The 25,424-nt window shown below is 35.9% G+C and overlaps 2 protein-coding genes across 4 annotated transcripts in view; one reads left to right on the forward strand and one right to left on the reverse strand.

The window, feature by feature from the left end:
- The window catches only part of Ccdc146 (coiled-coil domain containing 146), a 143,887-nt gene that overhangs the window by 86,620 nt on the left and 31,843 nt on the right, over positions 1-25,424 (reverse strand). The gene's annotated exons all lie outside the window — the stretch shown is intronic.
- Fgl2 (fibrinogen like 2) lies at positions 4,059-10,092 on the forward strand. The gene is made up of 2 exons (XM_047561035.1): positions 4,059-4,732; positions 6,876-10,092. Exons 1-2 carry the CDS (start codon positions 4,120-4,122, stop codon positions 7,580-7,582), a joined length of 1,320 nt encoding a protein of 439 aa, XP_047416991.1. The 5' UTR covers positions 4,059-4,119; the 3' UTR covers positions 7,583-10,092.

The raw sequence follows: 25,424 nt of genomic DNA on the forward strand, positions 1-25,424 counted from the left end.
ATTCCATGCTAATGAATCAACAATATACATTAAATAAAGTGTTTTTAACAGAAACACATTAAAAATAAGGTTATGCATTGATTGGTTGATGAAAATTATGGGACCACAAGCTTTTAGAAACATAACTGTGAAAGTAGTGGTTTAATATTTGCTAATTTAATGTTTGTGATGAATTTATGGAATATAACTACCATGAGTCACAAGAAATGAAGAGAAGATGCCAAAGACCACAATTTTATTTTCATAATTTACTATAATTTTATTGTTTGTTTCGGTATATATACAGAAACTAAGATCTTTCTCCAATTTAAGAAATAAATATATTTTGTTTCTTTGATACTGCTTATGACAAGTATTTTAGTCATTTTTTATGTGACTTTGACCAAAATATCTGACAAGAACAACTCAGAGGAAGGAAAGCTCATTTGGAGCTCATAGCTTCAGAGGTCTCAGATGGTTGATTCCATTGCTCTGGGCCCAAGATGAAGCAGCACATCATGGGGGAAGGGCCCAGCAGAAGAAAGTTGCTCCCCTTAGGGTGGGGCCACAGGAGAGAGCAAACACTCTGGTAACCCACCTCCTCCAGAAAGGCCTACTTACCCACAGTTACCATTCAGTCCATTCAAACTAGGATGAATTGATTAGGTTGCAGCTCTCACAAACTAATCATTTTACCTAAGAGCATTCCTGCATTAATGCAGGAACTTATGGGGGTTACCTTATATCTAAACTATAATGAGAAGTTTTCTAAGTTTCTGAAAATTTAGAGATGATAGCAAAATTAGATGCCATATCCATGAATGTCTGGGATCCTCCATGACCCCTGGCTTGGTATGAAACATATAAGAGATTGTGTTGATACATTTTGACTAATGGATACCCCAAGACATCTATGGAATATTCTAGTTTTATAAAATGTTAACACAATGAACCTTGAAGACCCAGGCTATTAGCATAGCAGATGACTCTCATTAGTAGATCTTTGGATATTTCTTCTCTGTACTTCAGTTGGTTCAGGATCCTCAAGGATTCACATAATAGGTCTTTCATGATAGATTCATAATGGAGAAATTTCCAGCCTGAATTTCCTTATCTATGCCAGATAAGAGGGACTTACAACAAATACCAAAGAACTTAACTACTATTACTCTACCTTAAGAAAAAGTGAGGTATTCTTGATCTCTCTATAGGTTGTTGAAATCAGGATTTTGTTTAAAGTTCTTTTCATGAAATTCCATAAGGAATAAGACCCCTAAGGAATATTAAACTTTTTTTTAAACTATTGACATTTAAAATCAAACAATTTAAAAAAGTGAATGTTTTAGTTTTCTTATAAGAAAAGCGCATATCCACTAAAGAATAATTAAGGGCTTCAGAATTTAATACCAGAAACTATAAATGTTAAGTTTAACAATAAAAGAATCTCAACACTATAAAGAATTTCCATTAAATTTACTTACTTTGGTACAAATAGAAACATTTCTTCACAAAAATACTATATGAGGGAAAATGAAAATTTAATCTACGATATGATCCAGATAGAGAAAATGCAAATCCTCTCTGAAATCTATTTTGTATACAAAAAGAAGCCTGAATATGTTATAAATATAGACTGATGAAAGTAATTTTCATATGTGTCTTATAGAAGCAAATCTTATTACTTTGAAAGTTCATCATGGCTGGGTGTGGTGGTGCTCGTCTATAATCCCAGGGGCTTGGGGGCCTGAGGAAGGAGGATCATGAGTTCAAAGTCAGCCTCAGCAAAAGCGAGGTGCTAAGCAACTCAATGAGACCCTGTCTCTAAATAAAATACAAAATAGGGTTGGGGATGTGGCTCAGTAGCTGAGTGCCTCTGAGTTTAACCCCCGGTACTCTGTCCCGCCATAAAAGAGGGGTTGGGGATGTGGCTCAGTGGTTAAGTGCCCTTGGGTTCAATTCCTAGTCCAAAAAAAAAAAAAAAGTTCATCCTGTAATGTTGTTAATTTGTTTAGATTCAAAAACACTTCTGTAAGTGAGTAAAATGTGTCAGTGCTGGGTTGGGGTAGATTTGGGGTAGAAGGGAAGATTCTGACACTGCTGTGAGCGATCAGTAGTAAACACCAGGAGTCAGGGCAGACTGGGTGAGAGAATCCAGAAAGGTTTTTCAGCAAGAGGGAGGAGGCAGAAGGTCAAGGGCAGAGGGCAGAGAATTCCACAGGAGTTGAGGACAAGGATGTGAGCACTTCAGTTTCTGATTTTCTGATGACCTCCTCCATGAAACCCTCTCTCCTGTTTTTCTGACACTGCACTCTCCTGCTTCTTGCCTTATTTCTTTGAGGAGCCTTTTGGTACCTGTAGTTTCAAATTGACATCCACAGCTATGCTGTGCTGATTTTCATATCTCGATGTCTTTTTGCTAGATATTTCTACTTAGTAGTTTGTCAATACTTAAAATTCAACTTAAATACTTAAAATTAAGAATCCTGAGTATCATGTATCAGCGACAATGAAATAAATATAGTATATATTCTACTTTCATTTGGGGAATTTTCTGAGGATCCTAAAGGGACAAGAACCAGTTCCCAAAGGACACCCAAACATTTTAGACAGGTAAATGAGGCATAAGATGTGTACAGCATGCTTGACAAATGTTTGTAAACAATGTTACATGTATACATTCCCCTTTTTTCCTTAAGCACTCAAAGTTTGTGTAACTCTCATTCCTGTATGAGCAAAGAATAGCTAAATCCCTCCTTTACCATATAGGAACAGAAGTGCAGTAAAGTTAACGATCTGTGTATCCAGGGGAAGTGATTCAGAGTTGGAATCCCAGTCTCCTGTGTATTCAGGAGTAAGCATAGTCATGAAAGCAGAAAGAAGTCTGGCACATTTCCAGAACATGAACAGATGAAGGGAGTGTATAGAAAAGTCATCAGAAGTCAGCCTAAAGAAACATATGAGATAGATTACAGAGTGCCTTAACTGCTACAATAAAGAATATGGATTTTTATGTATGTTGGTGGTGTTGAAATCACTTTAAAAGCAATCAAAACCTTTTTTTAAAAGTAAGAAATCTTATGAGATACCAATGTGCAAAACCAATGAAAAGGAGGTGGTTTTTCTGTAATTCAAGCCAGTTCCCCTTCCTGCCTCTTAGCAGAAGAGTTTGAAAACTACTCTTGTGAGTGCTGACATGTTGTGGACAAGGTGACATGCTAAGACACCTAGAGAGCAGGTGGAACCCACTATGGAGGCAGACAACAAAGGCCTGCCTGCCAGGGCTGCTGGTGGAAAGGAGTCAGGAGACACATCTGAAGAGAGTCTGGAATGGGAGGGAGATTCACACTTAAGTCACTGTGGAAGATGGCAGTACAATCACAAAATTGGGAAAAGAGGCAGCTACTGGTTTTGATAAAATACAGTGTTATATTATGAATGTGTTTTAGCCAGTTAGACAATCACATATACTATGCTATGGTTGAAAAAAGGAGAAGGCAGCACTTTTTTTCCCTCTACCAGTTTTCTTCCCTTTTTCAAACAGATGGAACAAAGTCTTTTTCCAAAGAGCCAGAAAACTGTGCTTTATTCTTTTTAGAAACATTTAAAAGTGTTTAAGATTTCATCTGAAAGCCCAACATGGAGAAAACTCGAGGTCCTCAGTGCCCCAATCTAATTTTGAAAAAGGACAACTTCCATTTTTCTTCTTCAGACAGTTTGGTAAAAAATACAATAAATACTTATGTTTTAAAACTCTTTGTTTCCAAAGGAGTTGAGTATAATTAAGTGGTCTATTTCAAGCAAATGTATAACAAATTATTTCGAAATTAAAGATTTTATAAAGCGCAAACTTATTTTACAAAACAAGTCATTAAAGTATATTTTGGCAAATATGCGCATCCCACAGATTAATGTGTATTATTTATTTATTCTCATGTATATTATTTTGGCTGGGAAAGAATTAGGGCTGGATAAACGGCATTTGGTGAGGACCATCTTCCCTTCCTGTGCGGTTCTGAAACTTGTGATGCAAAAGCTCCCGCCCTTTTCTGGAAACGCAGAAAGCCTGACTCAGGCGGCTGCCCCAGTTAAAGCACTGGGGCCCTGCACGCTGCTTCCTTGCTGGGTGAGCGCAACGCAGAGATGAAGCTTCCTAACTGGTACTGGCTGAGCTCAGCTGTCCTCGCGGCTTATGGTTTCTTGGTTGTTGCAAACAATGAAACAGAGGAAATTGAAGATCAAAGAGCAAAGGACGCCTGCCCGGTGAGATTAGAAAACAGAGGGAAATGCAACGAGGCAGGCGACTGCCCCTTCCAGGTGAGCCTGCCCCCGCTGGCTATCCAGCTCCCAGAGATCGGGAGGATCCAGGAGGTGTTCAAAGAAGTTCAGAACCTCAAGGAAATCGTAAACAGCCTGAAGAAAACGTGCCAAGACTGCAAGCTGCAGGCTGACGACAACCGAGACCCAGGCAGAAATGGACTGCTGTTTCCCAGCACAGGAGCCCCGGGAGAGGCTGGTGACAATAGAGTGCAAGAACTTGAGAGCGAGGTGAACAAGCTGTCCTCTGAGTTAAAGAGTGCGAAAGACCAGATTGATGTGCTTCACGGCCGCCTGGAGAAGCTGAATCTTGTAAATATGAACAACATAGAAAATTATGTTGACAGCAAGGTGGCAAATCTAACATTTGTTGTCAATAATTTGGATGGCAAATGTTCATCGAATTGTCCCAGCCAGGAACGAATCCAGTCACAGCCAGGTGTGTATACTGTTTTCTTATCATTTGTTCATGAATGTGAGCTAGTGAGACAGTATCTATAAACATTAACCTGAATGAATAAGTTGAATAGATGATGGATTAAACAAACATCTATTTGTTAAAGTAATCCAGAAAAAAAACAAATATTTTCTCTAATGTGACCACAAAAATGATACATAATCTAATTATAAAAATCATTAGTTCTATATCCATTAGGAAGCACTTTCGATTTCAAAGATCTTAGTTGCTAATGCCAGATCTACACACAAGCAGAAGCACAGAATTTCTTAATGTTTTAGTGCAGTCTATCTCTTCACTGAAACGTTTGAAAACAAGAGATAAGGCAATACTGTGTTTGTGCTTTGTTCATTGGAAATTCGTTTTTCTTGTGGTTGGCTGACTGCCACGTCTCATGTAGCAACAAGTGATCCATGCAGGATTTAGAAAATATTTGCAATTCATAACTTCAAATATCTAATGAAAATGGGAGATTTTATAGATGGAATAAAAGCAGTTTCATGTGCGTGCAAATTTTTTTTCTTTGAGACCTAGTGTTTTAGGGGAGAATTTTGGCATGCCACTAAGGGATGGTACATATTCTTTCTTTTTTTTTTTAACCCTTTGGCAGCATTCAAGCACATAATAGAACCCATCCTCACCATCCAAATTACTTAACTTTAGTAAACATATGTTAAAGATGACAGTCTTGCCTATTCTGTCAATGAATTAATAGTAGTATTGATTCCCCCCAAATTCTGGCTTTCCACCTGGACTCCTGGGACCACTGCTGCTAGTCTGATTGGTCTTATTATACTTTGGAAAGCCATCTCTGCATTAGAACCTCTGCTTACCATGAATCTGAGATTGAGAGAATATGGTAGCAATCACTTAATTTTGGAACAAGTACCCCAGACATGCTCCATCCCCAGGGAATCTGCCTCTGAAGGAGTTCATGGTTTCCAGGACCACTGTTGTCAATACTTTTGGCAGCCTATATCTGAACGTGCTCTGCACATTGCACATCATGTCTTAGGTGACATCACTGGTTGTACATTAAATATGATGCTATATGGTAACTTGTCATGATATGAAAAATATGGTATTATTCACTTTTCTCCTAAAAGTTTTGGGAAAGTAACTGAATATTCCAAGTTCTAAATACACACTAATAGATTTTTGTGCATTGGAGTATCTTATATTAAGCTTATTTGTCACAAATTTTTGTAAGAATTATCTGAAAATAAATCACTGTCTTTTGATTTCTATAAAACTCTCTTAACTGATTACATTTATCCTGAACATGATCACCTGTTGTTTATTTCTAGAAACAAACACATGAAACACTGGCTGAATGTACTTTCCTATATGAAAAATTCAGACTAGTATTGGCAAATTATTGAAAAAAAACACATTTCATGCGGGTTTTTATATAGTTAGGTAAAATCATGTGAATTTATGATCAGTGCTGTGCATTAGAACATTAATGCATCAAACAAAACATATTCAATAAAATTTTCTCACAGTAGGAGTGATCTTCCCCTTTAGGTTAAAGGAACAAGAAGCTTGTATGCCTGGAACGCAGTTCTAGAACAGTTGGAATCATCTGAATTAGGACAAAGGAATGAAATGGTTATGAAAATAAGCTTTGCTATCATGACCAGATCTGAATTTGTGTCCTCACTCTGCCAAATGCTTGTGTGAACTTGAGCAAGTCAATGATTCTTTTTGGGCCTAAATATCCTCATCATCAAAATATAAAAAAATCATAAGTGGCAATAATAACTACATTATAAGATGACATGCTGAAATGTAAAAATGTTATCTAATCTTTGGTAGCATGCTTAGAACGTGGAAGTAGTCCTCATTAAATATTACCTTTACTCATTCTTTTCTTCTTCTTGTTTGTTGATGTTGTAACCATTATTACCAAACAAGAGTATGTTAAAGAGTCTCATCTACTTTATAGAAACAAGTTTTTGTTCTGAGGTCTTAAAAACATTTGCTAATCAGGTTCAGGTAAGTTTATCAGAGCAAGGTTTCATTATCAAAATTATATACGCAAAAGCAGTTTCATAATTTAAAGAATTCCTCAGATGTGTGGTTTTTAACAAAATCCAATGCCTTTCTTTTCTCCCTCCTTCAGTTCAACATCTGATATATAAAGATTGTTCAGACTACTACATAATAGGCAAAAGAAGCAGTGAGACCTACAGAGTTACACCTGATCCCAAAAATAGCAGCTTTGAGGTGTACTGTGACATGGAGACCATGGGGGGAGGCTGGACAGTGCTACAAGCTCGTCTCGATGGAAGCACCAACTTTACCAAAACTTGGCAAGACTACAAAACAGGCTTTGGAAATCTCAGACGAGAATTCTGGCTGGGAAATGATAAGATCCATCTTCTGACCAAGAGTAAGGAAATGATTCTGAGAATAGATCTTGAAGACTTTAATGGTGTCAAACTATATGCCTTGTACGATCAGTTTTATGTGGCTAATGAATTTCTCAAATACCGTTTACACATTGGTAATTATAATGGCACAGCAGGAGATGCATTACGTTTCAGTAAACATTATAACCACGATCTAAAGTTTTTTACCACCCCAGATAGAGACAATGACCGATATCCCTCTGGGAACTGTGGGCTGTACTACAGTTCAGGGTGGTGGTTTGATGCATGTCTTTCTGCAAACTTAAATGGTAAATATTATCACCAAAAATACAGAGGTGTCCGTAATGGAATTTTCTGGGGTACCTGGCCTGGTATAAGTGAGGCTCATCCTGGTGGCTACAAGTCTTCTTTTAAAGAAGCCAAAATGATGATTAGACCCAAGCACTTTAAGCCATAATCACTAATGCTTATTTCTCTAAATGTTCATTATCTAACAGCAATTAATTCCTTCAGTCCTGTAGAACATGCCTTATTTCACCTTCCTTTCTATGGTTAAAAATGATCTCTGAGTAGGATCTTACACAACATAGCATTTGAAATAAAGGTGGAAATATACATTTAAAAAGACTCCTTTGTTGCTATTATCCAATGAATGCTTGCAAGTAATCAAAAATATTGAGAATTATACATTTTATAATTCTTTTAATTTCTATTAATTGAAAAGTTCTCAATGTTTGTATTACTTTCTAAAATTAAACAATTGTTTATTCAGCAAGCTAGATCCTATTCAAGCAGTCTCTATTTTGGCTGTGAATTAATATGCACATTTGAAAATATGTCACTTTTTTCAGCCTTTGAGCAGTTATTTGTATATTTTTCTCTAAACACTGTACCTTTCATTCTGAGATAAACTTACTGACTTTATGGCACTTACTTTGGGTCAGGAAGAGCTTACAGTATTTTAGTTCCCAAAGAAAAATAATATATGTAATTAAAGGTGTTCGTGTAATAGTCACAAAATGCAAATTTTGGCATTAAAATATTGTAAAATGTGGTAGCATGATGTTAGCCCCCCAAAAGAGTCAGAAAATAAGGTAACCTTAAAAACCCTGGTTTAAGAAAATTCATTCATGATTTATAACTTGTTAGATGTCTGATGGTAAAAACTGCTTTAATATATCTTCCTCCTGCTATATCTGCACAGTCATTTTTAAATTAAGATTGCTCACTACTGTGCTAGACTACTGGGAGCCTCTCTTTTTGGGGATAGGAGTGTGTGAGGAAAGAAGTGTTTACATATACTTTGAAGTACAATTTCATACCCAAAGCAATATCATTGAATGATATACTTCATAGGAAGCTAAGTTTTCTAGAATGAATAAATTTATTTATTAAAACATGAATTTTGGAATGTATAGTAGTTTGAATATTATATATTTAAACCCCAAATGGTAGGCTGTTTATTTTACTATCAGAGATAATGTGTTATTTTTTTAACTAAACAGAAGTATCTGGAACTTTTATAATTCATGCATTCTGAATGCTAAGAATCATATAATGTTTAATTTCATTGTCAAAAAGAGGATAATTTCAGAGAAAACAGTATTTTGCTATACATTTAAAAAATGCTCTTGACTAAAATTTGAAGTTATTCACTATATGTATGTGAGTCATAGCAAAAAATTTGACCTTCAATTTCTAGTGTTTGGTTGAAATACGCTAACAAAGTTTTCAAAATATATTCACAAAAATGTATCTTTACCCCTTTAAAATGACTGATGAGGTCAATTATTTTAGGTTAACAATTCTTTTTAAAACATGGCACAATGTTTTCAAGAAAATATGATGAAAACTAAGTTATTATGAATACTTTCAAACCATAGGAGCAAGATAAATGAAAATGTAATCAAATGATTATGAAAATGAAAAATATAGTACCTATTCAAATGCAAAATGTGTATCTATTCAGTGGGATACTAAATGTAAATGATACAATATTTTATTTCTGTCTCTGATAGATTTTGATATTATGTATTTGTTTTGGATAAGGGCATTTTTGTTTACTATATGTAATTATTAATATATATAAGTAATTTCTGTGATAAAATGGACTTATCACAAAATACAGTTCTAAAGAAAAATATATACTTTTATAGAGAGTGCCCACCAATTTTAATGGGAACTTGGTATCATTTTGAGGGAATTTGGTGAATAATCATTAATTCATGTAAATATTCTGTCTTTGCACATTATTTCAAAAGATCAAACATTTTCTATTATACTTCTATAACACTTTTCTAATAAATTCCTTAACACAGAAAATTTTTTGAATCATTGCATGTCACTCATTATAAAATATATTCTAGACTTTGATGCTTTACAACGTATTGATGGAAATAGATTGTATCTGGGCAAGTTCTTTGCCTTAACATAACTATTCACTAATACATGCTAATGTCCATAAATGAGGACAATTTATAAATATTTTTAGATTCTTGTCTTGGTTTCATTTTAGTGGTGGATATTTCTTAATTAAGATAAGACTTTATTTCTAAATACTATCATTCTTTGAAAATGTTGACTGAAACTGGGTCCTTAGAAATTCCAAGTGGAGTAGATTCACCTATCACTGAGGGGGAAATCAAATTTTTCTAATAAGCAGTAATGCTCCAAATGGATTAATGAATGGCACATGCATCCAATAAATATCGAGCTTAAACATACAAAGCATTAGATATATTTGAATAACAATATTTACTGATCCTTATTCTTTAATAACCACTCAATAAAAGGTTTTAAAAGTAAAAGGGATGGGTAATGTCATTACAGTAAGCTTGTTTAAAATTCTTTTGTGTGTATTTAGGGTTATGACTCCTGTCTTTTTAAAGCCTCATAAAATCATGTGTTTATTTTTCAATGTGGAAATAATTATTGTTTGTAAAATATAAATTTGCTCTTGTCTGAAAAATTGTGTGTTTACCTAACCTAGACAATATTCTTTCTTATTTTTTTAGTTGTAGATGGACACACTACCTTTATTTTATTCATTTATTTATTTTTATGTGGTGCTGAGAATCAAACCAGTGCCTCACACATGCTAGGCAAGCGCTCTACCACTGAACCACAACCCAGCCACCAACATTCTTAACTCTTTGAAGATATTAATGAGTGCAATTTCATTAACAGGAAGGTGGGGCAAATAGAGGAACATCATTATCTTATTTCCCTCTAGGATATTGTTGACATGTTTACAATGCAAAATCTTCTGTTTCCTTTTGTGTCATTCAACTGCATCTCTTTTTCTATCTCCAATGTTGCTGATCTGGTTCAGTCATTATCTCCTCAGGATACTGCAAACTCTTCCTATTAGTAGCCGGTATCTCCAATTCCAATCTATGTCCATTCATCTCCCTTATCACTGCCAGAGGGATTATTCAGAAATACAATTCTGATATTTTATTGTACTGCTTAAAACTTTGAACAACTCCTCACTTCCTGTAAGATGAAATCCAACAAATGAGCCCCTCTCTGAACTAATTTCTGCCTACCTTTGCAGTACTATTTTCTGCCATTACTCCCTCCTGCCCTACTGAACACCTTGTTGTGTGAGAACCAACATTACTTTGTGTATACTGTGCCCTTGGTTTAGAGAGAATGCCATCCTCAACTCCCATTGGGTCTTGTCTTATCACCATGTTGGAGCAGGAACTCAAGAGCCAGACTTCTAGCTTTGAATTTCAGCTCCACCATATGCAAACTGGGTGATAATGGGCAAATCACTTAATGTTTTTGGTTCCTCTGATTATAAAATAGGAATAACAGAATCTGCCTGGTAGAATTAATAGGAGGATTCAATGAGATAACATAAGTACCTAGAATGTATATTGTTTGTAATCATCATCATCCTGAATAGTTCTCTCCTGTGAGCTGTCTTCCACGATATTGGGTGGGGTTTCCTCTTGGATCCTACAGCCTCCTATGTATTCCTTATTATGTATTACTGAATAATTGAGTTCTGCGGTGTGTTTGAATAGGTGTAAAGGAGATTTGAGACAGGAGTGTTATTACTTGGTGGTTAAGAATAAGCTACCATTTAAAGCAACCAGAATTGCAATTGGGAAAGGAGTGGACATTGTCAAATCAGAGGATTTGAGAGATTGAATATAGGTGATGATCAAGGAGGGCATATAGCAAGACAATATTATATATTCTACAGGATTGGATACATAATCATGGCAAACTTTTAGAAGAAGCCTAGGGAATATGCTTCTGGGATACATGCCGCATGGAGGTGTTTGGTTGTACCAGGCTGAACAGTGAGTGTTCCACTTTCTGAGTTCCTAAGGAAAAAGCAATCTTTTTCACACTGCTTATATTATATTGTAATTCTGAAATAAATTTTATTCATACAAAAATCCATTAACCTTTAAAAATTACAGATTAGCCTGAAGACCGCTTTGCAAACCACCTTCATTCAACTCCAATCTCCTCCCTGTAACAAGCTGAGGTGGCTGAATCCAAATTCTAATTTCATTCTGTGTATTGCCAAGTTGCAACATCTGTTGACTCATAGCCTTACCATGTCTCTTTTGTTTACTGATTGGAAAGAGCTAGAAATGAGGGAAAATGAGTGCAACTGGAGAACCCAAAGTCCCCCAAACCCTCCAAGGTGACTGAACCTTCCTTAGTACTTGAAGTGGTCCTATTGCCAATGTATGATGAGGCTCTCCTTGTCTTGCTGGGAGACACTGTTGCTTTCTTGCCTGAGGGAAGGATCTTAATTCTCTTTTTGGTTCTTTATCCTACCCATCAGAGACTGCAGATTTGTAATCAGGGCATAGTGTAGTCAAATTAGAAGGAAAAACTTTCACAACCTTGCTAAAGTTATTAAGGAGACAATAACCTTAACCTATTGACAAAGGTTGGGGAGGATGTGTGCAGACAGATTTTGAGGATGCTTGACTAAGGAAGAAGAAATCAAATTTTAGATGTTACTGAATTTATTGATACAGATGTATTTACCAGAAATTATGGATTCAGCAGGGAGGGCTAGATAGAGAATATATATTTTATTCTTACAGTGTGCTTTCTTAGTTAACACAAACCTAGATTTGACAGTAGCTCTGGTTGAGAAGTGAGAAATGCCTTAAAACTCAAAAACAAATGGAGATGGGAAATCTGGGATGGAGTTATCCTTAATTCATTCAACAAATGCTTATTGACTAAACACCATGTACCACAGTTTTCTACAGACTAGAGATATCAATGGCCAGTAGACAAAAATCCTAGTCATTATTATTAAAGACAAATAAATAAGTGAGATGTACCATGAAAAATGAACAGGACAAGGGAATGTAAGAGGGATACTATTTAATACAGAGTGATCCAGGGAGACCTCTCTGTGGATGTGGCCTTTGAACAGAGAACTAAAGAAAGTAGAGAGCAAGGCAGGCAGATACCTGGCAGGCAGGAGAAAAGTGTTCCAAGTCACAGGAGCAGGAGGTACCAAAGTCCATAGTCTGGAGAGTGATTGGCATGTTTGAGGGTCAGCAAAGAGCTCTGTGTGTAAAAGCAGAGTTTGGAGTGGTGGAAATGCAAGAGATAAGATCAGAGAACTTTGGAGGGTTGTGGATGGGGGTGGGGTACTAGATCATCTAGGCCTTGTAAGCCACGGTAAGGATTTTGTCTATTACTCAAGTAGACAAGAGCCATGAGAGGAAGGACATGATCTTATCCAGGCTTCAAGGATCACTCATGTTGAGAGTGGAGGCTAAATCTGGAGCAAGGACCCTACCTCACAATAAAGTATTTGCTATAGTCTTGGTGTGAGATGATGAATACATGCACTCTGGTAGTTTCAGTGAACTGCATCTATTTTGAAGGCACAGTGGACAAAATTTGCTCATCAAAGGTCAGTGGTGGATAGTAAAAGAGAAGTAAAGTGAAGGTGTTACACAAAACCACAACTTTGAAGAAATGAGAAAGCCTTCAGGGAGATCCTATGTGGAAAGTGTGTAAGGAATGGGGTGGGTGAGGGTTGGAATCTGAAGTTTTGAGCATTATTTAAATTTAAATACCTCTAAGACATCCAAGTGGACAGAGGAATTTGGATATTAGTCTGAAGTTCAAGGAGGACACCTAGGGTTCAGAAATACATTTGAGAGTTGCTAGATTGTAGATAAGGAATCCATGAGCCTAGAGGAAACACCTAGTAAATAAGTGTACATGGAACAAAGATTTTTCCAGAAGGAACCTGGAGAAGCTGGCCTTGCAGAGGCTGGAGATGAGGAGGCACTACCACTCCACCCACCCTGTAACTAAGTCAGTTGAGAGATCCCATAGATGCTTCTTTGTAGAAGGGCAGAGATGTATTTCCACTGGAACAGAAATTTATTCTAGGTTATTTTATAGTTGGATTTACTTTTCCTTCCTTTTGACAGGAACACTTTTGTTGAGTTATTGGAATGTCTTATAAACCATAATGGTATTCCATAATAGTAGTCTACAAAATTCTGATCTTGACTTAGGAGGTCATGTCACAGTGAAAGACTATTATATTGATAATAATGACATCTTGAAACCTCAGATATTGTGTCTTCTGGAAGAAACCACCTTGTGAGTTTGGGGTGTTATCATGCAAGACACTGTGTGTGCATACATGTGTGCAAGTGTGCATATAGCAAAAGAAGCATGAATAGAGCTGCAGAACAAGGCGAACACTTTTGTCATTTGTTAGCAGTATCTGTTCAGGTTGAAGGAAGATTTATGATCATTTAAAATCATTATGTTAATAGTTCATTATGATTATAAATCTTTAGCTAAGAAGAGATTGATTTTTCTCTTCTCTATTTTTGAGATAGTAATGATATTCAACTTTGTTTCTTTCACAAATATTTTCTAAAAGTTATCAAAGTTAGCTTTCAAAATGTGAATGGCCATAAATGAATCTGACTCACAATTTTTACTAAAAGTTCCAGGTGCAGGTGGAAACAAATGATACTTTCTGCAAATGGGTATGTTTCCCTTATGGATGGATCAAGATAAATCTATATATGTATTCATGTATACATACAGGTATGTACATATATGTATACATATGTTGCACATGTATGCTTATACATATTACTTGTAACACATATGCTATAATATACAAGGAAACCTGCCCATAAAAATAAAATAGATATGTAACTCTTACATGTAGTTAAAAAAAATAATACACGAAAAATCACCACACTTAACATTCCATGAACTAGCTAACTGGTGGTCAGTATCTTTTAGACATAGCACAGTCTCTCAAAAAGATCCATATTATTAGGCATTTCAAGAGGAAAACTATACCATACATCTAAGAATACTCACTTCTCTTTAGAAAAGAAATAATCACACTTTAAAATAAATGTATAAATCTTTATGTCTTAGTCCTTCAAAATAATCAATATTTCTTTGTATTTATTATTTGAATCCAATATTTACCATTTGTTTACTGTGTGCTTAGTTTCAAAATTATTTTCTAAACTCTCAAAATCTGAGCTTAATCACTAATTTTTAAAATTTTTCCTTAAGGAGAATGATACTGTGTAAAGTAAATAGTTTATTACAAAAGGCAACATATATACAAGTGAAACATATATGGGAACACATGGGATCTCCAAACTGGTTTAACTTTTATCTCTGAAACTTGGCTTTCTCATATTCTCCAAGATGCAAGTAATTTTTGCTTATGTTGTAAAAGTTTATCAAAGAAGAGCCCACAAAATTATTTGCTTACATTTATTTTCCATTTGGTAATGGCAATTTTTTTAATGAATCTAACCTGTTTTTATTTTTGCTTAGATTCTTGCCTCCACACACTAATAATAAGCAGCTGTCACTTGCTGAATGCCAACCCTACTCTGGACACTTTCCTAGGAGTATTTCCAGTGTTATCTCTGCTTGTGATTAATACTCCAGTGAGGCTTTGCACTGTCTTCCTTGCATTGAAGGGGGAGTCTTGTTTATCTATGAACTGTTTATCATTTGTGGACCATTATCCATTTTCCAGCTTTCCTGACATTCTTGGTGTATTTTTCACAAAATGGGCTGATTTTCCATGAAGAAAGTATATATACAGTAAGCCTCAGTATCATCCCTCCACTGACTTTCTGGATAAACCCAGAAAGTGGGAAATGATTCCAATTATATTTCAGTATAAGGTGGAACATTTCTTTTTGTGTCTTATCAAAACAATTATATAATTTTTGACAGGAGATATTTTTTAGATTAATATATTTTAAAGTCTGTTCATGTCCCTACTTAACCTACTGGTTAAAAATTGTCTTCCCGTAGCTAAGTCAAAATTTATAACAACTCTGATAGAAAAGGCAAATAAGTTTTTATGCTCTCCAAACACTGTTTTACTCCATGGTTACGTGGCAGAATTCACTGAGAACACATTCTGCTCACATACAAAGCACTTTTTAAAGTTCTTTGGAAGCTGGAAGACTGCTCATGTAAATGCCAAAGTTCTCATTTTCATTTGTTAAATAAAATAATTCTTGTAAAATATATCACAAATGAATGGTGTTGGTGATGGTTACTTTTAAAATTTCTATCCCACATTGAGTAAATTTTTTAAACCGGATAAAGTCCTCTCTTGGAGACCTAGAGGGACCCCCCCCCTCTATCATGGTAATTATGGATGCTGATAAAAAGATATACCTTCATGTTGAATACAGGGTTGGTATTTAATGTGCTGAGCTGCTACCAGAGGCTTTCAATCTGTCCCCAGAACCCAAAGTTTCTACGGATATATTTTAAGAGTGCCAAAGAAATCAGAGTTGGGGGAGAAGCCAGGAGAATGCAAGATGTGTGAAACACTGTCCAACTGGAATAGTGCTGTTTGCTATATCTTGAGGCTACATCTTTAACTTCACTTTAAGAAAAGGGTTGTGGGCTGGGGATATAGCTCAGTTGGTAGAATGCAAGCATAAGGCCCTGGGTTCAATCTCCAGCACCGCAAAAAAAAAAAAAAAAAAAAAAAAAAAAAGAAAGAAAGAAAAGGGTTGTGTGCATGTGTGATTTGGATTTGATAATCATTGCTTCCATATCACACATCCCTTTGGGGGTTTAACTGACAAAACTGGAATTTCTGGACTTAGAAGTTTCTAATTTCAAAAATTTAAATTACTGAGAACTTAGGTTGAATCAATGTAGAAAATGCATACAGAAACTTGGAAGAAATTTAAAAAGAAATTTGCTTTTTAAAGTGGTGATTTCATAGAGTGATTGTTTTAATGGAGTGTTTTGCTAATTACTATGGATATTTACGTGTTTGAACATCTTGACTTGGTTGTATGCAAGATAGTGAGCTAACTAAGTTTGCCAGGAACATCAAGAAGCGTACCCTTTGCTTTCTGCTCTCAAAGCTCCTGAGGCTACTTTAGATTAGCTTAAAAATAGGAAAGAAGTGACATGAGGTGACTACATCACTGTGGAGGTTACAGAAGCAGAGGTGATTCACATTTTGTCAAGAAGTGACTAGGAAAGAAAAAGGTGGGATCCCAACTGGCCTGGAAAGACCCAAAGAATTTGGAAGTACAGAAATGGGAAGCAGAGCACTCCCTACCTAGGATCTGGGCGGGGAATGAACAAAGGCACCGGCAATGTGGAAAATTAGGAACTAATTTAGCAACAATCATCTAATTTTGCTGCAGCATGGGCTTTGTGGCAGGGACAATAAAAAAAAGGGGGAGAAAGGAATGGCAGATGAGACTACAGAGGGATTTGACTATAAGGTCAAGCAGGTGACAGTCTTTATGATCAAGCAAGGGAAAATTCAGACCCAAGTATCCACAGTCTCCCCAACTACCTACTGATTATTTAGTTCTGAGCCTGGTCCTTTTAGAGGACAACAGGATACTACTGGATGGGAAGGAAAACTGGAGGGAACTCTGAAAACTGCATTACAAAAATAATGAAATGGCCAAAGATATCAAGAAGATGGGTGGAGATACAAAGAAAAACCCAGCCTGAGGGTGGAAAGGCAAGTTTCTGGAGGATTTTTAGAGAGGGAGTGAAAAAATGTGGCAAGGCATCTGCTCTGAGGGAGAATTTTAGGAAGATCTGCAGCTGATTGTGTGTGGAACTCACTCCTCCATTTCCTAAAGGAAATCTCAGCAGGGACATGTTGCTTCCCAAGGCTCTCAGGAGATGGCTCTGTATTTTCTTTATGCTGTGCTGTAAGATGGGTCTCAAGGTGGGGGTGGGAGTAGGAGAGTTGCACTTGGTCTGTCCACAGCAGGGGTTTCCCCAGGGGTGTCTTGGGGCGGGTGGGAGTGGGGCAGGGCTGATGGTGACAGTAGAGAGAAAGGGGAGAGACAAAGGCCTTCATCTTGTGACCTTCACCTCCCCGTCTGCCACATACAAATCCATTTTATATATATGTAGTGCTTCTGTGTAAGATTTGCACCAGAAAAAAATAAAATAAAATAAAAAGCAATCCAAAATGGGAATGAAAGTACTCTATGTACAGAGCAAGAATGAAGAGCCATTTTCTTGGGTCTACTTTCCCCCTTCCTGTTGATCTCAGAGATTATCTTCCCCACCAAGTCATTATGAGTTAAGATATTTTGAACCTGTCCATTCTTAGTTATATCCTTTACAGATAGCAAAATGCCTATCTTCTTAATCTGAGGTTTAATGGCAGGTGATTCTTGTATTCCCTCATTTCCTATTTCTGATGCTGCCCAGGCTTCCCTGTTGCCTCCATCTGGGTATATATGGGCTGAGAATACAAAAAGGACTTTTGCCTCAGTAGATAATGAACTTGGCATTGGGTTCTAAGCTTGTTGCTGGTATCTCCTTTCCATTTCCTTTTATGCCAACATATACACCAGATGGACAAAGGTTAAAATATGATGACTCACATCATCAAGGTACTAGAAGAAAACACAGGCAATAAATTTATAACCTCAGACTAGCAAAAGTCTTTTAAAGTATGACACAAAATCCTGAAGTTGCAAATAAACTCAAGCATATTATTAAAAAATAAACTTCCATATAGGGCAAAACTAAGCATAAGCAAACTAAAAACAAAACAAAAAACCCCAACAAACACAGAAATCAGTGTGTAGTATACACAAAGGCCTACTTTCCAAATGCATAAAGAGTTCCTATCAATCTATAAGAAAAAAAACCAAACCATCAAATAGAACAGAAGAAAGAATGCGAGAAGAGTTCACAAAAATGGGATTACAAATGGGTCTTTGTATTAACCACAACTCTAACTTCTGCAAAGTCAATGCTTTAACATCTGCCTACATATGTATGCCAGATACACCTTGTTCTAGACAACCTGATAAAATGATTTCTGAGTCACCTTGCCTTTGGCTTCCTGCCTCCCTCATCTACCCCTCCCCAGTCCTCCTTCTGGGGGCACACTTTCAAATGCCAACTAATCTAGAGCCTACACCCCCACTGACCCTAAGCAACCCAGTACCAGGTACTAGACAACTAAGGATTGCACCTGTGCCCCAGAACCCACTGAAATTATCCATATGGGTCAATCCTAAACTGCTTACCCTCCTTGCCTGTCCTTTGGCTGGAACACCACAATAAAGTCCCTTGCTCATGGGCCCCTCTTTTCTGTCCTCTTCCTGACCTGCCCCTGTACTTCCCCATGTGACACCCCTCTACCTGATGCCCCCATGGCATAGCATGCCCCCTCCTCTTGGAAACTGAATAATTATCATTTCAGTGGCAACAATCTCCTGACCTATTGGCCTTCCTATGCCTAAAATTTTTGTATTAATATACTTTTATAAACAGTCTTAAACATATTCACTCACTCATATTCTACTCATTTTTAGATAAATATAAAGGCTATGATATAATTACTTTTTTTTCCTATTAAAATAACAAAGGTCAGGTTCCCCAGATTGGACAGGGGGAAATATGGAGAAGAAAGCAGGGATGGAAATGGGAAAGAGAGCAGAATGAGTCAGACATAACTTTCCTAGGTTCATATATGAATACACGACCCATGAAACTCCACATCATGTGCAACCACAATAAGGGGAAGTTATACTCCATGTATGTACGATATGTCAAAATATAGTCTACTGTTATGTATAAAGAACAAATAAAGAATAAAAAACAAAACAAAAAAAAAAGGAATAAAGGTCAAAATGTTAGTCAGCACAGTGCTGGTATGAATAAAGAGATGCCCATTTATGGTGGAAATGTAAATTGTCACAACACCTAGGGAGAATACCTTGGGTAATAAAAATAAATTTTAAACACAGAAGACCACTTCTGGGTATATATCCAAAAAATGAGTCAAAACTGAAAGCAGTATCTTTTTTTTAAAATATTTTTTTAGTTGTCAATGGACCTTTATTTTATTTATTTATTTACTTATTTATTTATTTATATGTGGTACTCAGGATTGAACCCAGGGCCTCACAATGCCAGGCAAGTGCTCTACCACTGAACCACAGCTCCAGCCCTGAAAGCAATATCTTGATATTTTTATACCCATATTCATAGCAGCATTATTCCTAATAGCCAAGAGATGAAAGCAACCTAAGTGTTCACTAACTGATGAATGGATAAGCAAAATGTGGGATAAATATATATTGAATTATTTAGTCTTAAAAAGAACTAATTCAGATGCATGCTACAACATGGATGAGGCTTGATGATATTATTCTAAGTAAAATAAGCCAGTTGCCAAAAGAGAAATACTGTAGGATTCCATTTATAGGAGGGACCAGGAGTAGTCACATTCGTAGAAATAGAAAGTATGATGGTGGTTGCTAGAGCTGGGGCAGGGGAACTGGGAAATTATCATTTAATAAGCACAGTTTGTTTTGAATGTGAAAATGTACTGGAGAATTGGTTGTGCAACAATGTATATATAATTCACACTACTCAACTATAATTAGATAGTATATTTTATCCTATGAAAAATTATTTTTAAATAAGCAAACTAATTGACCCAGCAATGCCATTATTAGAAATTTGCCCTTTTAATATGATTACTCCAGTGTGAAATGATGTATACCTAAGGTTATTTAACCTATGACCTAAAATTATTGTAACAGAACTGGTTAAAGTGTGCTCCATCTTCTGGGCAGGAAGAGTGATGCAGAGGTATCATAATACCAGACCTTAAACTGTACTATAGAGCAATGGTAACAAAAACGGCATGGTATTGGCACCAAAATAGACAGGCAGACTAATGGTACAGGATAGAAGACACAGAGACATACCCGCATAAGTATAGTCACCTCATACTAGACAAAGGTGCCAAAAACTTAAAAGGGAGAAAAGATAGCCTCTTCAATAAATGGTGCTGGCAAAACTGGAAATTCATATGCAGTAAAATGAAATTAAATCCCCTATCTCTCACACTACACAAAACTCAACTCAAAATGGATCAAGGATCTAGGAATTAGACCTGAGACCCTTCACCAAATAGAAGAAAAAGTAGGCCCAAATCTCCATCATGTTGGCTTAGGACCAGACTTCCTTATCAAGACCCCAAGAGTGCAAGAAATAAAAGCAAGAATCAATAAATGGGATGGATTCAAACTAAAAGCTTTTTCTCATCAAAGGAAATAATCAGTAATGTGAAAAGAGAACCTACAGAGTGGGAGAAAATCTTTTCCACATACACTTCAGACACAGCACTAATCTCCAAAATTTATAAAGAACTTACAAAACTTTACACCAAAAATACTAAGAACTCAATCAATAAATGGGCTAAGGAACTGGGCAGACACTTCACAGAAGATGATATACAGGTGATCAACAAATATATGAAAAAGTGCTCATCATCTCTAATAATTAGAGAAATGCAAATCAAAACCACCCTAAGATTTCATCCAACTCCAATTAGAATGGCTATTATCAAGAACAGAAGCAATAATAAGTGTTGGCATGGATGTGGAGGAAAAAGGCACACTCATACATTGCTGGTGAAGTTGCAAATTGGTGCAGCCACTCTGGAAAGCAGTATGGAGATTCCTCAGAAAACTTGGAATGGACCCACCTTTTGACCCAGTTATCCCACTCCTCAGTTTATACTCAAAGGACTTAAAATCAGCATACTACAGTGACACAGCCATATCAATGTTTATAGCTGCTCAATTCACAATAGTTAGATTGTGGAACCAACCTAGATGCCCTTCAATAGATGAATGGATAAAGAAACTGTGATATATATACACAATGGAATACTACTCAGCAATAAAGAAGAATAAAATTATGGCATCTACTGGTAAATGGATGGAGTTGGAGAATATCATGCTAAGTAAAATAAACCAATCCCAAAAAACCAAAAGGCCAAATGTTTTCTCTAATTAGTGGATAATGGTGGGAGGGTGGCAGGGGTGACAAGAAAAGAATGAAGGAACTTTGGATTGTGCAGAGGGATATAGGGAGGGGGTGGGGAAGGAAAGATAGTGAACTGAAACAGACATCATTACCCCCATGTACATGTATGATTACATGAATGGTATGAATATACATTGTGCACAACCACAGAAATGAAAAGTTGTGACAATGAATCAAAATGCAGTCTGTAAAAATAAAAAGAAAAAAAGTATGCTCCATTTTCACTGAAATACCATAAAATATAAAAATTATATGTGTATGTGGGGGAAAAGTAAGTGCATACATCATTATTACCACTTCCTTGTTTGTGCACAGACATTCTATAAGACTGTATAAAGATGGTTAATCATGTTTGCCTCTGGGGACATCGACTTTGGATTGTGGAATGGGGTTGGAGGCTTTGCACTGTATATGTTTCTATACCATTTGAATTTTGTACTATGTGCATAATTTACAACTTTAAGATAGGTTTAAGCAAAAAAAGCTAATTCTGTGACTGAAAAAACTTTATTATCTGGTTCCTTGATACTCTTCTTTAATTTCCTTTTCTGGCTTGCATCTCACTGCTTTACCATTGAAAACCTGATCTTGCTTGGGCAAGCACTCAAACACTGAGCTATACCCCAGGCCTACCTATACATATATTTTAATTGAAAAAGGTTATTCTTGATTTAATCCTTAAGCTTCCTTCTTTAATTTCTAACATATTTGAATAATTCCTGGATTACTAAAGGCACCATGGTTTGCAAGATGTACATTTTCTACTGAGTCACAAATTTTCAAAAGTCAACTTACTTTCTACCTCAAGAATTTTCTTTCACAAATGAAAAAAACAATACCATTAATTATTTCTCCTATTCTTCATTTTAAAATGCAACATCTGATCAAGGTGATTTAAAAAAACTAGTATCCAAATTTAGACAGTTTTCAATATTTATTCAAGTTGTTATAACAGTTGCTTAAAAAATGAAAAATAAAGAATTGACACCTTGTTAAATATAATTAAAAATAAACATGTGCAGATGTGCACACGAGGTTCCCATTCTATCAGTAAAGGAATAGAAAAAGATAAAGAGGAAGAGAGGAAAATGAACCATACAGCTGAGGGACAGCAGGTCCACTGCCACACTTCCCTCTTTTCTGTTGCTTGGTTTGGCATATTGTAGATGCTCAGTAAAGACTTTCAGAATGAGTAATGGAAGATAATCTCATGGACAGAGGGGAGAGGGACTATGAGTTCTTCTCCTCAATTTTCAATGCTCTTCTGACTCCCACTTGCCACAAATCACAGTCTGTTCAGATAGTTTTCTGACAACATCCAGGATTCCTGCTCAGAACCCAGCTTCATGTTTATTGTTTTGAAGGTGCCAAGAATAAAGACACCCTCAAACGAGAACTTCCTTTCTGTGCCCCGTTCTGCAGCACGTAATTTTACTGTTCAAATTTAAGCGTGTTGATCTGCTCTGCAGAATGAAACATGGTCTATATGCTTGTCATCCTAATAAAAGTCTTTAATCTTCATAAATAGATATAATGTGTTAATACCAACATATTTAAAGGGCATTCACGCACATCCCAGGATCTTTTATGATACTGGAAAGAATTTTAAAATTCCACCCCACTGTCAGAGTAAAAGCAACAACAGAAACGAAACAAAACAAAACAGCATACCTGTGTGGATATAGTGGAAACTGTACTGTTTAATAAAATTTCAGTCTATTTAAAGTCTTTTGACGGCTAAATAAAATCTTGAAAAATTATTCTTATAAGGTTTCCTGGATGTGTGATAAAAAAGTGAAAGTCTGCCAACAGAAAGATTTATACAAAGATTTTAAAAATAAATTTCACAGTTTTTTAAAAACACATTCTTTTGAGTATAGCTATTAATGAGGTGTGATAAAGAGAAGAATAGGGATGTGAATAAATATGTAATTCACAGGATGTTACATATTTATCTTTATTTTTCATTTTAATGTAAAGTTTATTTTTAAAGTTAATTTGTAAAATCCTAAAATAGCAGTGTTTAAAAGTATCAAAGCCAAGTGAATAATGTCAAAGGCAATGTGTACTAAGGTAAGAGATGGAAGATTGGCTTTCCTTCAAGGTTCTGCCAGATGTATAACAGGGAAAGTTCAAGTTTTTAGAACATTTAATATAAATGACATCTCAAAATTCCTTTTCCTTATGAACTCATTAGAAAAATTAAATTACATGGTTAAAACTATTTTAACTGTAAGCTCCTTGAGGAGGGAAGACTTATCCTTTCAATTTTGTAACAGGTACTTGATTGAGTTATCAAAGTAATAGAAATCATTTTAATTTCCTTGAAAAATATTTTGAACTTCATTAGGAATTATCTCAAGAAACTCATCAGCGGCTCTATAGAATGTCCAAACTAGAAAATGAGTGAATGTTTGATAGTAGCAGAAAAGCACCAATATTTTCAGGAATTAAAATTTGAATAAAACAAAATGTATTTATCTGGTACTAGCATTAAGAGAACCAAATTATAAAAAATATTTTTTGAGTATGTGAATACTCTAGTAAAGAAGTAATATTTTCCACACTTTTTAAATTGGTGCATTATAATTGTATCTAATGGTGGGATTCCTGGTTACATTTTCAAACATGCACACAAGATATCAATATAATTTGACCAATCACTCCCCAGCACGTCCCCTTTCCTTTAACCTACTGAGCTCTCTGATTTTCATGAGATTCCTCCCTTCCACGTTTCTTTTCCTTTTTCCTCTCTAACTTCCACAAATGAGAGGAAACATATGACCCCTGACTTTGAATTTTGCTTATTTCACTTAACATAATGGTCTCAATCCATTTTCCTGCAAATGATATAACTTATTTCACTTAACATAATGGTCTCCATCCATTTTTCTGCAAATGATATAACTTCATTTTTCTTTATGACTGAATAAAACTCCATTGTGTGTACATACATTTTCTTTATCCATTCATCCATTGATGGACACCTACAGTGGTTTTAAAAGAAGTAATTTTAAAAATATGGAATCAAGTCAATGATGGCAGTATCTTTTTATAAATATGCAGTGGTAGGCAGTGCTGTTCAAATACACATAAGTAGGAAGTTGCAATCCTTCCAGAAAGTAATCTGAAAACTATCAAGTGATACATCTCCAGTCAGGGACTATCCTGGCAAGCTCAAATCCACACACTAACCATTCCCCTCAGACCTGTTGCTTCTTCTGAATTGTCTGTCACTTCTTCTACTATAATTTAGCCCATATCCTACATCAGAATCTAAATAATAATTTAGACTCTTTCCCTCACCTCCATCCATTCAGACATTAAGTTCAGAATTTTATACTTCTTTAATATCTATTAAATGTATTTGTCCCTTTTTCCCATGGGCACTGCTGTAGTTCAGCCTCTCTTCACATCTAATCTCAGTGGAGAGAGGATGGGAACAGAGAAGAGGCAAAGTCAGGAGAATTCATAAGAGAATCAGTTGACAGAATACCCAAGGAGGGTTAGGTCTGGGAAAAGAATCAAGTAGTTCTGATATATTCACTTTGGGGTACCTTGGGGTCTGAAGATATTCTAAGAACATACATGTATGGGTGTGGGCAAAGTTTAAGGATAGAAAAACTCAGGGATATAGATGAAATAGACCCTCTCATGGCTTACTGCCTTTAAAAAGTCTTTCTAAATCATCTGTTCCACAGTGATGGATCCTTCCACACTCACATATTCCCTTTTGTTGACATTTAATATTTTAAGCTTCTTGTCCCCAATAAAAGCTTCCAAAGAGTAGGAGTGGGCTGGGGATACAGCTCAGTTGGTAAAGTGCTGCCTCCAAAGCACAAGGCCCTGGGTTTAATCTCTGGCACCACAAAACAAAAAAAGAAAAAAAAAGAATAGGAGACTTTTTTATGCTTTAGGTCTGT

Source organism: Sciurus carolinensis, chromosome 8 (genome assembly GCF_902686445.1).
Source record: "Sciurus carolinensis chromosome 8, mSciCar1.2, whole genome shotgun sequence".
Taxonomy (NCBI): domain Eukaryota; kingdom Metazoa; phylum Chordata; class Mammalia; order Rodentia; family Sciuridae; genus Sciurus; species Sciurus carolinensis.